The sequence below is a fragment of the Haliotis rubra genome, unplaced genomic scaffold (genome assembly GCF_003918875.1).
Source record: "Haliotis rubra isolate DU_JTF1 unplaced genomic scaffold, ASM391887v1 Scf427, whole genome shotgun sequence".
NCBI lineage: Eukaryota > Metazoa > Mollusca > Gastropoda > Lepetellida > Haliotidae > Haliotis > Haliotis rubra.
In genome coordinates, this window is record NW_025767110.1 from 616,375 (window position 1) to 630,454 (window position 14,080).

Genomic DNA, 14,080 nt, shown 5'->3' on the forward strand with positions numbered 1-14,080 from the left:
ATCGACTGAAGACAGCTTGGGGAATGTTGTTTCATGGTGGAGTACCACAGGGATCGGTTCTGGGTCCGTTACTCTTTGTGATATATACGAATCAACTTGGTGGGATCATAAAACGGCATGATCTCGGTCACCAATCATATGCTGATGATACGCAAGTCCTTGATAGTTTTGAAGTTTCACAAGTTGCTGAATCCCTTCAGAAAACAAGTGTATGTGCATCAGATATAAAATCTTGGATGACATGTAGCAAACTGAAACTTAATGATGGAAAAACTGAGGCTATGTTGGTAGGCTCTAAGCAACAGCTTCAGATGTCAACTGACCAGAACTTAAAACTTGTGATTGGCAACTCTGTTTTAGACTTCTCATCCCGGGTAAAAAACCTTGGTGTCTATTTTGACTCCGAGTTGTCCATGGATTATCAAGTTGACAATTTGTGCAAGACCTGTTTCTATCATCTCAGATGTATCAGTCAAATTCGTCATCCGATGTCACTTGATGCAGCCAAGACATTAGTACAGTGTTTGGTACTCTCGAGGTTGGACTATGCGAACAGTTTCATTCTAGGCATCAGTAAAAAATATCTGAAGAGGCTTCAAAAAGTCCAAAATGTAGCGGCAAGAATCGTTACACGTGCCCCAAAGTACACTCACATTACGCAGATACTGAAGTCATTACACTGGCTTCCGGTTGAGGCGAGGATAGTGTTTAAAGTACTCTGTATCACATTCAAGAGTCTAAAAGGCATGTCACCAGAATATCTAAGTGAACTGCTAACCCCCCACAAACCATCCAGACAACTGCGATCTGAAAGCAGATTCTTTTTGAAAACTCCTTCTTATAGACCGGCCTCTTATGGAAAGCGTTCTTTCAGTGTTTGTGCGCGATCGCTGTGGAATGAACTGCCCCTCGCCTTAAAACTGTCCCCATCTTTTGCTGCGTTCAAATCACATCTTAAAACGCATCTCTTTTCATTGCACTATTAACTCTATTCAAACATTTTATTTTTTTTGTAGCGCTTTGAGCACCCACTTAGTGGTTGGATTTAGCGCTATATAAATTTCCAGTATTATTATTATTTATTATTAACCAACGCTTGTCTAAATCCAGCTAACGTCAATGGCTGATTCTGGCGCTGACGTTAACGTCTCTTCATTTCACACCGAGCGTGCTCGATTGGGTACATGTCCGGAGGAACAGTTGGCCAGGGGAATACCGGAATGTTCTGAGCACTGTCTCTGGAAATCTGTCAACACGAGCGACATTATCTTGCTGAAGCGTGAAGTTACGTTTCTGTCCTTGAATGAACAAATGCACGATGAGGCCCAATGATCTCATCCATGTCTCGCAGACCTGGCAGATTGACATTGACAATGACAAGTTGTGTTTGACCATGAAGTGTGATGCCTCATCATACCATAACCCATGCTTGACGACTAACGGGATCGGGTGGTCAGGCTCACTGACTTGGTTGACACACGGCGCGGAGACGCTGATTTTCTGTAAGCCGTGACATGAAGCACGCGCTGTTTAGGTTGAAATTAACGTATTTTCCACAACATTCAGACGCTGTCCTTTCAATTTTCAATATCAGTGTGTGAAGTTCAGGTATGAAGAAGTATGCGTGAGTAAGTTCATTGTACACAAAGTGCACGTGCCACGCGCGATACGTGACACCAAATTTCATGCACAGTGCTTTGCTACATATTTAATGGTATTTTTATAACTTTTCAAATAACTTTCAATTTTGGCAATTTTATGATATGCACAGTACCTTAAAAAAAAAAAAAAGAAAAGAAAATTGTTTGAAGCGGGAGTAAAATCTGACGCCCGTCATTCTCACCTGTCAATGACGTAAATAGGTGTACTTGCCGCATGGTGGCGCCTGTATCACATTTACCTACGCCATAAAGGTGGTAACAATCATGGCTTCCGCGGGATATGGACGAGTTAGTAGGGGTAGAGACCTTCGCGACGACGAAGATGGACTTGTCGATGAGTGGGGAGTAAGGTACGAAGGTCACCACAAGCCTGGGGGTGGTACTTTTACCAGAAAGAAACACTCTCGCAGGAAGTACCTGGTCATAGCGGTTGCAGGTGCCATAATTCTACTGGTCATTCTTGTGATAATCGCCGTAGCTGTTCAGAAGAAACACCAGGAACAGGTCGCAGCGGTGTGTAAACACCTCCCGCGCCCTGCCAACCTTCAGAAATGGCAGAACAAGTCCGTTGAAGGTATAGAAAGTTCCCGGTTGTTTAGTAAGATTTTCACGTTTAACCATGAGTCCATTCATGTATGTTTCAACACTGACTCATCCAGATCCTCTGTGTCACAGTCTCTCTCTGTGTGTTAATTTGCTTGTTCATGTGTGTGTGTCCCCGGGTGTTTCTGAAGCGTTATACTAGTAGATTATAGTATAGCACGGTCAGTATTACTTATGAAGTATAGATCCATATATAAGACAGGTTTACCAGATGCTGGCAGAGAGGAGGAAACGTGTAGTAATCGCTCCGGTACAAGTAGAATTGCCCCACCTACAAATTGCCCCAGCAAATTTGGTCAAAATGTCCCAAGGGGGTAGTCAAAATAACCTGATTTATTTAAAATGATTAAATATATGCAACAAGTGCATAGTTTTTGTCAACTTTAATATTTTAATGTTCATATAAAACTTATTAGGAAGTAATATTTATGATAAATGTTTCATTACTATAAAGTAAACTATTAAATGCATAGTTTTTGTCAACTTTGATATTATATTCTTCAATTAGTTATTAGGAAGTACTATTTCTGATAGATGTTCCATTGATATGCTTTTGTAAAGAAGTACAGTACAAGAATTAAACAAAATGTTTGTACAATCACACAGATACTCCAGTGTGGTATAATAATCATCACATCAATCCGGAGCTTTTGTGTAACTTGTCAAAAGGACTACTGTGAGGATAAGAACTGGCTACAGAAACATGTTCACTAATTGACATTAGTGGGAGGAAATGTCTCAACATTCAACATGTTCAATGCTAAGATATATTGAGGAAAATCAAGAGGTGTCCCTCTCTCCCAGAACATCCCTTTACAAGCCTTGGGGAGTAAAGATTTTAGTGCTTCTGTGGGGGGTGGAATCCCGTCTGAGATTCGAATCCACACTCTTAATAGTTAGTCACCGGGGGTTCAACAAAAATGGAACTTTGAAAGTCTGGAACTGATACTGTTGTCTAGATCACATACTTTATGTACCCCTCTCGAAATTTGAATTCGCATGGCTCCGGTAGCTAAAAGCTATCAATACAAACAATGCCATTCAGAAAGTGGTTCGAATGTGACATTACTAAAGTACTGTCAGAAATAGAATGAAACTGTTTTGAGGCTGTTACTCTGTATCCCTAAAATTTACTCAATTGCAAATAGCATATGTCGAAATAACCCACATCGGCCTAACTGGGTGTTCAGTGGGATGCGTAATAGGATATCCAGAAAAGCATGTTTACTCGTAAAATCGGGCAAAACAATTGCTGAAAACAATAGATCAGACTATAGATGTCAATTAGGTCGCTCAGCCAGGTAGGATGACGGACCATCGACTCACCTGGTCATCTCAAAGATATATGATGCCTTTTCTTGTGTGTTTATTATGTCGCATCTATTGATTAACATCTTATGTGTATTTCTTTCATAAAGTTTATGTTCAGATATGTAAAAGAGTATGATACCCGTAGAAAAGCATAATCAGTCATCGTGTTAAATGTCTCAAAATATATAGGTGGCATGACCACCCGAAGATTGACAGGACTGGATATTATTTGTAAATTGTTACGGCATGCCATTTACTTCCCCAGTTTAATTCCCCTGAAGGATTGATCTTAGCTGATATCTCTATACCCGAGCTCGACCCCAAACCGTCTCTGACACCCGTCCTTGTTTTGCTTTTGAGACGACCCCTCCTACCAGTTTCTTTTCTTAGTGATAGTGAGACTTTATGGTAGCTACATCCTTCATAGTTTCAGTATTAAGGTTATTAATTTTGTTTACGTTAGCTATCGTTTATAATGAATCGTTTATATATCGAAGTCTAATTTCAAAATGGTTTTTTAAAAAGTGTCCATTGTAATACAATATCATCGCCCTCTAATTTGCATAAAGCCATGGTCTGTTCCAAATAAGTCGATTTGGACTTAGAAAAAAACGCATTTCTCATTTCTGCACTAATCTCTACTGTGTAAAGTCCAAGTTTTACGTTTTCTATCTCCTTATCACTGAGACTATAGTTGGGCTGAACTTAGTTTAACAAATATTTCACACTTTCACATATTATCTACATGAATTGTAGATGCGAATGTGAAATAACAGTTTTTTTCTATTTCAGACAGTACTTTAGTTTGTGTTTGCATGTGGTCGTATTATTTGGATTCCATATACTCAGTCTTTGCCCTAGGCATAAAAATTTCGGAGTCATCATGATCCCTGGTGTGATGAGAGGGAGTCATGGACATGTTTTTGGGTGTCAACTTCAGTTTGGAAATTAGACTTAGCTTCATTAAGACATCAACTGTTATTGTTTAATAACGACAAAACTCAATGTAAGGCAGGTCAGGTATTTAATAAGCACTGAGCAGTTAACTGGCAAACATTTAGTTTTAGAAGTTTAGATTATCTGAACTAAGGGCCCAGTAGCGTTGCGTCAACAATGACGCAAACTTCTAAATTCACTGCGTATTTGAGATAATTTGTGCGTCAAACATGCAGGGTTTTTGTGTCATGACAAACACTGTTTACTGCTTGTTTTTAGAGTGAAGAAATGTGTGAAGGTATATCCCATGGTGTGTGAGGAGTGGGTGTACAAATCTGGTGTTCACCATGTTCACTGTGAGTGTGAATGTACTGATTCTGATGATTGATATCTGCAGGTCTCCAGGTTTTTCCCTACTCTGAGGACAAAACAGATCTCATCTCCTTCTGCGTGCATAATGGACACCATGTTGGCGGGTATAGAGAGTACCTAAACAACTTGGAAAGCCACACTTATGGTAAATATTCCGATTTCCTGTCCCAGTATTCCTATTGTCTTCATGTTCAATGTTGTACATAACTCTATCTATCCTGGTTTATTGCTTGTATTACATCCTTCTGAAACTGAGGTTTTGTGTTCATCAAACCAGAAAAATGGTCCTTAGAATGTGCTGACACTCACAGAGTCCTTATATAGCTGTATGATGTCATTTGAAATTGTGACACATTTTGCATGTATCCACGTTTTCAGAACTATCATGCATGCCATGTCACGTGTCATGTCCATGACCTGTAGTTGGAGCCTGTACCCATAGCTGTCATGATGAGGTCATGCTGTAAGACAACCATCAGGCATACTTTTTGCCTTACTCATGTTTCTGCATGTTCCCCAGTGTAAACACTTGTGGATCAAAGTAGAAACTTAACATCATGTTATACTTGTAATTTGATGAATGTGCTGTCTCTATAACAGTTTAACCCTTAGACAGCTTGTGTTAATAGTGTTATCATGGAGTAATAATTCATACAAAATTCATTATTCATTATTACCACTACAAGCAATATATTAGGATTCAGATATTAGGAAAATATAAATATAGAATATTAGTAATAGCTTAGAGAAAGACTCCAGTCAAAAGTTATAAAACTCATCTCACAGACATACTATTGAAAAAGGTATAAATTACGGCTACACAATTTCACAGATACTGTATTCAAGATAAAATCCTAGCCTAAGGTATTGAGGACTCAAGCTGCTAGCAACCCTTTCAGTAATTCAGAGTTATGACCAGAGGATTAAATGAACTACTTTCATAAAGTAAACATGTCATCATCTATATTACAAAACTTTAAGCAAACACCAATTAAGGGTTATAAAGACAATGGCCCACAGTAAATGCATCTATTGTAATCCAAGCACCTATAATTGACACATCAGATTAGGCTTGTTAAGATCTAGCCCAGGGTAAGCATCCAAGCATCCAGTAAAAGTGCCATCGAGATAAGTGCCAGGTAAAATAGGATTAACAGGATTAAGAGTAATTGCCCTGTCTGGTCATTGAAGGCCACACCCCATTTTGTATATTCTGTATTTGATAGGCTAATGTAGGTTACACCCATTTTTGTATCAGTCAACCAATCATAATCTCTTTATTGTTTTAATTGTAGATAAAAAGTTTCTAACTCCATTGGTCCACCAGTAGGGTTTAGACTCCCAACACAGGTCAGCTCTAGCCCTCAGCCCAGACTCTCTGTGGCCACCCCATGTTACTCCGTTCTTGTAAATAAAATTGTGATTAGCTTCTTGTGACTTCGGACTCTTTGCTGAGTTAATTCCCCCAAGCAGACCAGCACGTCAGTTAGAAAAGGGGTTTCACCGGACCCAAGACCCATATCATAATAGTGTTACAAGGAGTAGCCTCAGACCTGCATCACCCTGACACGCTGCGAACAATTACTTTAGTACTGTTCAAAAATGAAACGGTGTTTAACTCACTCTTTCCAATTTGAAATGCAGAGGTTAAGACAAAACTAATTTGTGAAATATATAGCGTTCGAAATACCTGCCTGCCCGGGACGGGTTATTTTCAACACAAACTGACAGATTCTCAAATTCACCTGCCCGGCGATCAGGTTAAAATTTAGACATGTATATGAAGATATTTATCATATTTCAGGATAATATATCATTATTAATTCACTTGTAAAATTAAATGATGAATTCCAATGGGATGATAAACTACGTTGCTTGTCAAGCCTAAATTATTTGGGTGCAGGTAAGTTTGGTCAGGGCTGGAAAGTTTTACATCTAACCAGTCCTGTTCTGGCTGAAATGTTTGGGTGTTTCATACCCTGGTAAGAGTAAATATATGTTAGCAGGTATTAGTACAGATAGATGTTCTATTGCAAGGCCTTATTGTTCATTGTGAATAGATGAACACATGGAAAGAAACCTACGACATAAAATACAAGGCGGTTTGTCAGGACATGACCCGATACATAATCAGCATGATCACGATCAGACAACAAATCATACTATGATTCAAACCTACTTGACATATGATAAATTATTGTTTATTGATATTTCTGTCAAACTATTACATATGATCAATCAAACATCACCTTTTTACTTTTGGAACAATAAATGAAATTTACATGAACTGATGTTGGTAAGGTGACATGGCTGAAAATATCAGTAATATTCAAACTCATATCTACAAATGAATCTTAATATTCCATAAGAAATATCTCAATTTTTCATCTGAGAATTACAAAATATAGTTAATGTTGAAAATTATGAAAATAGTGATGATGCACCGATCTGCCCCTTTAAGCCCACCCCCAGGAGATTAGGAATACTCCTGACAGCAGCAGTCAGTGGTCACATGGCCCCAGTGCATGGACCAACTAGTCCTAATATCAAAACAATAATAAAAACTCAGTACAGAAATAAGCAGAAGTTATTATGCTGTAAAATGTCATGTGTTTCTAACAATTGTGCATAGAAATGGTGTAGTATATATAAATATAAATTGGAGTGGTAAGCCGATTCATTAATAAACAATGCACTGAACAAAATGAGAAGGGAGATAACTCTTGTCTGTCATCACAAGCAAAGGCAAAGTTTGCTTGCTTCTATTCATAATTGTCATACACAATTCTCTGTGAATAAATTACAGTTCACTCACAACAAAGGTTGTAGAAATAAAATCCTGCGTCACTGTTATTAAAAAGCGCTATGACTACACTCATGCTGCAGTGATGAAGTATTACAAAATATGACCCTTCTGGCAACTCATTGTAAACATAAAGACAAAACACTACAAGCAAAGAGTACATACTCACGTGGAATGGTTACGACAAGGTGAAGAAATGTTTGACTGTGTTACATCTGCAAGGTGATTGTACGATTCGAAACATATAATGAAGTGCACTATGGGAAAAGCTTTTACAAGACATCTGAAAGCTGGATTAATACTTCCGGAAACTACCAAATACTACAACTTAAAGACAAGAGCAAATCTAATTTACAGAAAGTTATCAAATGATCAGGCCTGTCGAATATAGTACACAGCAAAGGTACATAATCATTGTATGGATAGCATTGTGTGTTACGGTAATACTACATGCTCATGTGATCACATGTGGAGAAAAGCGTACATGAATGTGCTCACACAGCATGGTTTCATGGAAGTGCTTGGACTGAACTCCTCTGTGTAGTAAGATGGCACGTGTCATGTTTCATGGAAGTGCTTGGTCTGAACTCCTCTGTGTAGTAAGATGGCATGTGTCATGTTTCATGGAAGTGCTTGGTCTGAACTCCTCTGTGTAGTAAGATGGCATGTGTCATGTTTCATGGAAGTGCTTGGTCTGAACTCCTCTGTGTAGTAAGATGGCATGTGTCATGTTTCATGGAAGTGCTTGGTCTGAACTCCTCTGTGTAGTAAGATGGCATGTGTCATGTTTCATGGAAGTGCTTGGTCTGAACTCCTCTGTGTAGTAAGATGGCATGTGTCATGTTTCAGACTACCATATGATGAACCAGCAAGGGGATGACCATGTCAGGTGCAATGACACCTATGCCCCACCAGACAAAGTGTGTGTGTTTGACCTGACTGATGTGGGGCACTGCAACCATTTCAACGACTTTGGCTACTCCTCTGCAAGACCCTGTGTGATGCTGCAGCTCAACCTGGTGAGAGAAACAGACATTGGTTCTGATCAACACTGTTGGTCCACATAATGAAGTTTTAGTTTCATCTATATGTAGGTTGATCACATTGGAAATGTGTCATGTATATGTAGGTTGATCACATTGGAAATGTGTCATCTAGATGTAGGTTGATCACATTGGAAATATGTCATGTATATGTAGGTTGATCACATTGGAAATATGTCATCTAGATGTAGGTTGATCACATTGGAAATGTGTCATCTAGATGTAGGTTGATCACATTGGAAATGTGTCATCTAGATGTAGGTTCATCACATTGGAAATGTGTCATCTATATGTAGGTTCATCACATTGGAAATGTGTAATCTATATATAGGTTGATCACATTGGAAATATGTCATGTATATGTAGGTTGATCACATTGGAAATATGTCATGTATATGTAGGTTGATCACATTGGAAATGTGTCATCTAGATGTAGGTTGATCACATTGGAAATGTGTCATCTAGATGTAGGTTTATCACATTGGAAATGTGTCATCTAGATATAGGTTGATCACATTGGAAATATGTCATCTATATGTAGGTTGATCACATTGGAAATGTGTCATCTAGATGTACGTTGATCACATTGGAAATGTGTCATCTATATGTAGGTTGATCACATTGGAAATGTGTCATCTAAATGTTGGTTGATCACATTGGAAATGTGTCATCTAGATGTAGGTTGATCACATTGGAAATGTGTTTTCTAGATATAGGTTGATCACTTTGGAAATGTGTCATCTAGATATAGGTTGATCATTTTTGAGATATGTCATCTAGATGTACGTTGATCACATTGGAAATGTGTCATCTAGATGTCGGTTGATCACATTGGAAATATGTCATGTATATGTAGGTTGATCACATTGGAAATATGTCATCTATATGTAGGTTGATCACATTGGAAATATGTCATGTATATGTAGGTTGAATGAATGTATTGCGAATAGTCCGGACTACTGAATCAAGATCCAAGTTGTATTACAAAAACGACACGAATCTGGATAAAGCAAATAAGCATTTAATGTAAAGCTTAATTCATCACATCAATAATATTACCGAGTGACATCCGCATGTTGATCCGACGTGTCTGATCACGTCGTTCCTCAGCAAATGTGTGGTAATGTCTAACAAACGATCTATTGTAGTATGCTTTGAATGTCCGAATTATTCCTGCATCCATCGGTTGAATATGAGACGTGGTATTTGGTCACATTTCGCAAAGTTAGCGAAGCACACTTGTGACTTGCAGCATTGTCGTAAAGCAAAATCACTTTAAATCCACGTGACCGGATCTGTCTGTCAAAGTACATTAACCAATCACAAAACAGCTCACTTGTCATCCACGCCTTTGTATTGTGGTGTCAATCAAAGTGTAAATGTACAGTATCTTCAGTCGGGAGCTTTTAATGTCTAATTAAAACAACAACCCAGTTGGCCAGTTAATTAAGTAAACATCGCCGGGAACACGACGTTCGTGAACACGACTTACAGCGTCCGGACTGTGAAACAATTTACTGTTTATTTTACTGATTGGTGACAGCTACTTACCGTCCGGTTCCGGAAACCGAATTTCCGGATTATCGAGGCAAATTATATAGGCATAGATTGGTAACAAGCTAAAATCGTCCGGGAGGCGAGACATCCGGATTATCGGAGTCCGGACTAACGGGGCTTCACTGTATTTACATAGGTTCCTCCACATGGTTTGATCATAAAGGAAACATGAGTCATCCAGTGTTAGCTGCAGGGCTACCTTTGTTTCAGCCAAGAAATGCCACCGCTGTACCTTTTGCCAACAACACTGCTGAAAGTCAGAAGCTGGGACACCGCTACTCACCAAACCACATCGGCGTCACCTGTGATGGGGCTGTAAGTATAGTTCTCCAACCACACTCTCACAACACTCACTCACAAATACATTCCTAACAGTCTGTATGTTATGAACTCAACAATATAAAGATTCTGCTCCCTAGATAGTGTTGCGAATATGAGTATACTAGGCTGTGATTAATTGGACCTGCACATGTCCCACATAGGCGGATCCAGGAGTAGTATAGGGAGGTGTGTGTGTGTGTGTGTGTGTGTGTGTGTGTGTGTGTGTGTGTGTGTGTGTGTGTGTGTGTGTGTGTGTGTGTGTGTGAGACACCTCACGCGACACCTCTCTCTCTCATGCACACACGACACACACACACACACACACACTGCCAATGCAAAACATTAACTTCAATGTGAACTTTCGTTGTCAGTTTCAATAGGGAGGGGGCAGGGGTTTGAACCCCCTGAACACCAGCCATTGCTCACATTCTTGTTCAAATAGCATGTGTTGCCACTTTTTTCTTTTTACAAACCAACAGACATGCTTAATTAAGTGTTTACTGCTTTTGTTGATGTTTCAGCATCCATGGTATTATATTTGTTGATGTTTCAGCATCCATGGTATTATATTTATTGTTTCAGACTGAGGAAGACCGGAAGCACATTGCCAAAGACACTCTCTTCAGTTCGCCAATCCAGTACTTTCCTGCAAATGGTTTCCCAGTGTATTGGTACCGACCCCGCACCACGGACAAGTTCTTGGCTCCCATAGTCATGGTCCAGTTCAACACACTGCATGAACATGCCTACGTCAACATCACATGTACAGCGTGGGGCAAGAGTTTCAACAACGGCAAGCCAGAGACAAGCAACCTCTACACATCATCGTTTGTCATCTATCATGCCTGATGAGACGTGGAAATACATCCCTTGCCTTTCCATCCTGCTTCATCACTACATCACTACTGTGTGATGGTGTTTGTTGTTATAGTTGTGTACAGATCTATATACCAGGTAGTGTATCAGGACACCACTCAGGGTCCCTCAGTCACAGGGCCATAGTCACTTAGTGTTACACTGGGTAATCAGACTTCTAAACATTCCAGTTGGATTGGCTTGTTACCTTTTACGTATTTCCCTGTGGTTTCTATGATACTCAGAGGGGTGTAATGTTTCCTGACTACACATCATTCCATGATACGGGGGGCAATACAGTGATAGGGACAACATGTTGTATCCTGTGCTGATAACTCATCAATTGTGTTGGTATAGGTATGGGATAGTTCCCAACTTGTCAGATTGAAGGAGGAATTATGAAAAAATAACACATTTGTTGAACATTTTGTGAATTGAAAAACTGAACTAACACTTTTGAGATTCTTGATCCTATCTGTCAGCCACAGTTAGTTCATATGTTGAAATTAGTAATCCTGGGGTAACACTTTTATTGATATTGGCATGACAGACCTTGGACTGAGCCATGTCTCACCAACAAGGGGTTCCATGCTGCCAGCAAAGCAGACGTAGATGTTATAGCTGTGGTGGCTTCTGCTTACTGTTGTGTTTTATTAGCTGGCCTAGGTGACTTGTTTGGGTTTTTAAATTTTTTTTTTTTTCCTTTCATCCATTTTAGCAGTCTGGGTGATTACAGTCCTTGTTCAGGCCATCAGACCTGTAATTTCTCATGTGAAGTGAAGCAGGTACAGATGTGTGGTGTATTTTTTCTATGGAAGTCAATGACCTTGCTAATTCCTGTCTGTCTGTCTGTAAAGATGGGTTGATGATCCCCTACAGTACTCCCACATACACTGAATAATGTTGTGGGTTATACAGCATGATGCAGCATGGTCATGTTTCTATGGAAGTCGATGACTTGACACATACCTGTAATCACCCTAAACTAGAACCTTTTAGTCTGGAATATTGTTTGGATTATATGTTTTATTTTATTTACATTTGAAACCATTGAGTTAGAAACAACCTGTTTCATTGTGGATTTTATTTGGAATTGGGTGTGTGGTCGCTATTCCTTGTGATAATGCATTGTTCTGAAGTGTTGTGTTTTAGTGACCTTGAGAGCTAGATTGGAACATCTCTGGCCACAGGTGTTACTGCAGCATGGGTTACAGTCATGTAGGGAAATATTGGCTTTGTGGAGATTGGTTTTCTCATATATTGACAGCACATCAGTAGATATTTAAGTTAGACAATTTTTATGTTCTAATTTTAGGTAGATAGTCAAGCTTTTGATAATTGATTTAATTTTATTATTCATGCTTATTCCCGGAAGTTAGTTACATATTACCATAATTGCCTGAAAGCTAGCAATGTTCCATTCTCATTTGTATACAGAGATTAAGTCTCAAAACATTTGGTGTGACTGCCATAGTGGATGTGACTGTTGACTAATTGATCACTCAAGATTTGTTGACAGTCACACTGATATATGTGTGTGTGTGTGTGTGTGTGTGTGTGTGTGTGTGTGTGACCTACATATGTCCAACTCAACACAGCGCAACATTTGCTGATGTATCCTGGACACTTAATGAACATGGTGTGGTAGATGATGATGGTTCCACAATAACATTTCTCCATTACCTACGAAAGTAACATGAGTGCCAGTACGGGGGTAGACATTGTGGCACTACTTCTCTGGGAGGTGGCTCGACAAAATGGTACAAGTGAACATGTATCTCTAGGCACCATTCCCATGGTCTGTGTCTCAAGGCATAAGTTTTTTTCTATGTCCTGCAGTGCCTTATAAGTCCACAGTATATCTGTCCAGTTTCACCAAGAGGATGCAAAAAGTGATAAGCCTTTTTAAAGGAACGTATTTCTGTATGTGATAATATTGTATAATTGAATAGGCGTAAAATATGTATGTTCGAGTTGAAGAAATTGAACAGCTGCAATTCTGTAGCGTGTACTGTGATTTGAGTCTCGTCCATGATGAATGCTTAAGTGTATGTTGTTTGCCGGATGTGACACCGGGTGGTCTGATGTTGACAGCTTACAGTGCTGTATGCCCCTCAACATCCCATCTGGTGGTCTGATGTTGACAGCTTACAGTGCTGTATGCCCCTCAACATCCCATCTGATGGTGAAATTCATTGATCTGAACATCCTCTGCATCACCCTGTTAAGTGTAAAAATGTACTTCCAACAGTGAGGTAAGAATAAACATAACCATTTGCAGAAGTGGTTTTCGGGTAATAATGTCAACCTTCTGTTAACCTTGGAATAAAAGGACTTATTGGTAAGAGACCTATCTCACACAAGTCAGAATCTTGTCCAACTCGAGGCTTGCTAGTGTATGTACTGTGATGTGGATGACAAATGACCTTCACCAGTTTGAAAGTTCTGTAAATATTCATTTTCCCTCCCATTGTTTGTTTTATATGTAACCATTTATCTCACTGTTATAAACATATTAACTTGATTGTTACATTTTTTACCCTTGTAATAAGCTTGCCTTCATACTTAGCTTAATATGATTATCCTTGTGTACTTTAAATCTATATTACCAAGGTTTT

The 14,080-nt window shown here is 39.2% G+C and overlaps 1 protein-coding gene across 1 annotated transcript; it reads left to right on the forward strand.

The window, feature by feature from the left end:
- Positions 1-1,887: 1,887 nt before the first annotated feature.
- On the forward strand, positions 1,888-13,098 carry LOC124288866 (sodium/potassium-transporting ATPase subunit beta-like). The gene is made up of 5 exons (XM_046725435.1): positions 1,888-2,235; positions 4,909-5,028; positions 8,536-8,705; positions 10,497-10,601; positions 11,190-13,098. The coding sequence occupies exons 1-5, from the start codon at positions 1,926-1,928 to the stop codon at positions 11,454-11,456; spliced, it is 972 nt and encodes a 323-aa protein (XP_046581391.1). The 5' UTR covers positions 1,888-1,925; the 3' UTR covers positions 11,457-13,098.
- Positions 13,099-14,080: the final 982 nt, after the last annotated feature.

Excerpts from the sequence above, each read along its gene's own strand:
- LOC124288866 (XM_046725435.1), top strand. The coding sequence starts at position 1,926 with ATGGCTTCCGCGGGATATGGACGAGTTAGTAGGGGTAGAGACCTTCGC. Across the intron at positions 2,236-4,908 it reads GCAGAACAAGTCCGTTGAAG|GTCTCCAGGTTTTTCCCTAC; the intron begins GTATAGAAAGTT and ends TGATATCTGCAG. Across the intron at positions 8,706-10,496 it reads TGATGCTGCAGCTCAACCTG|CCAAGAAATGCCACCGCTGT; the intron begins GTGAGAGAAACA and ends CCTTTGTTTCAG.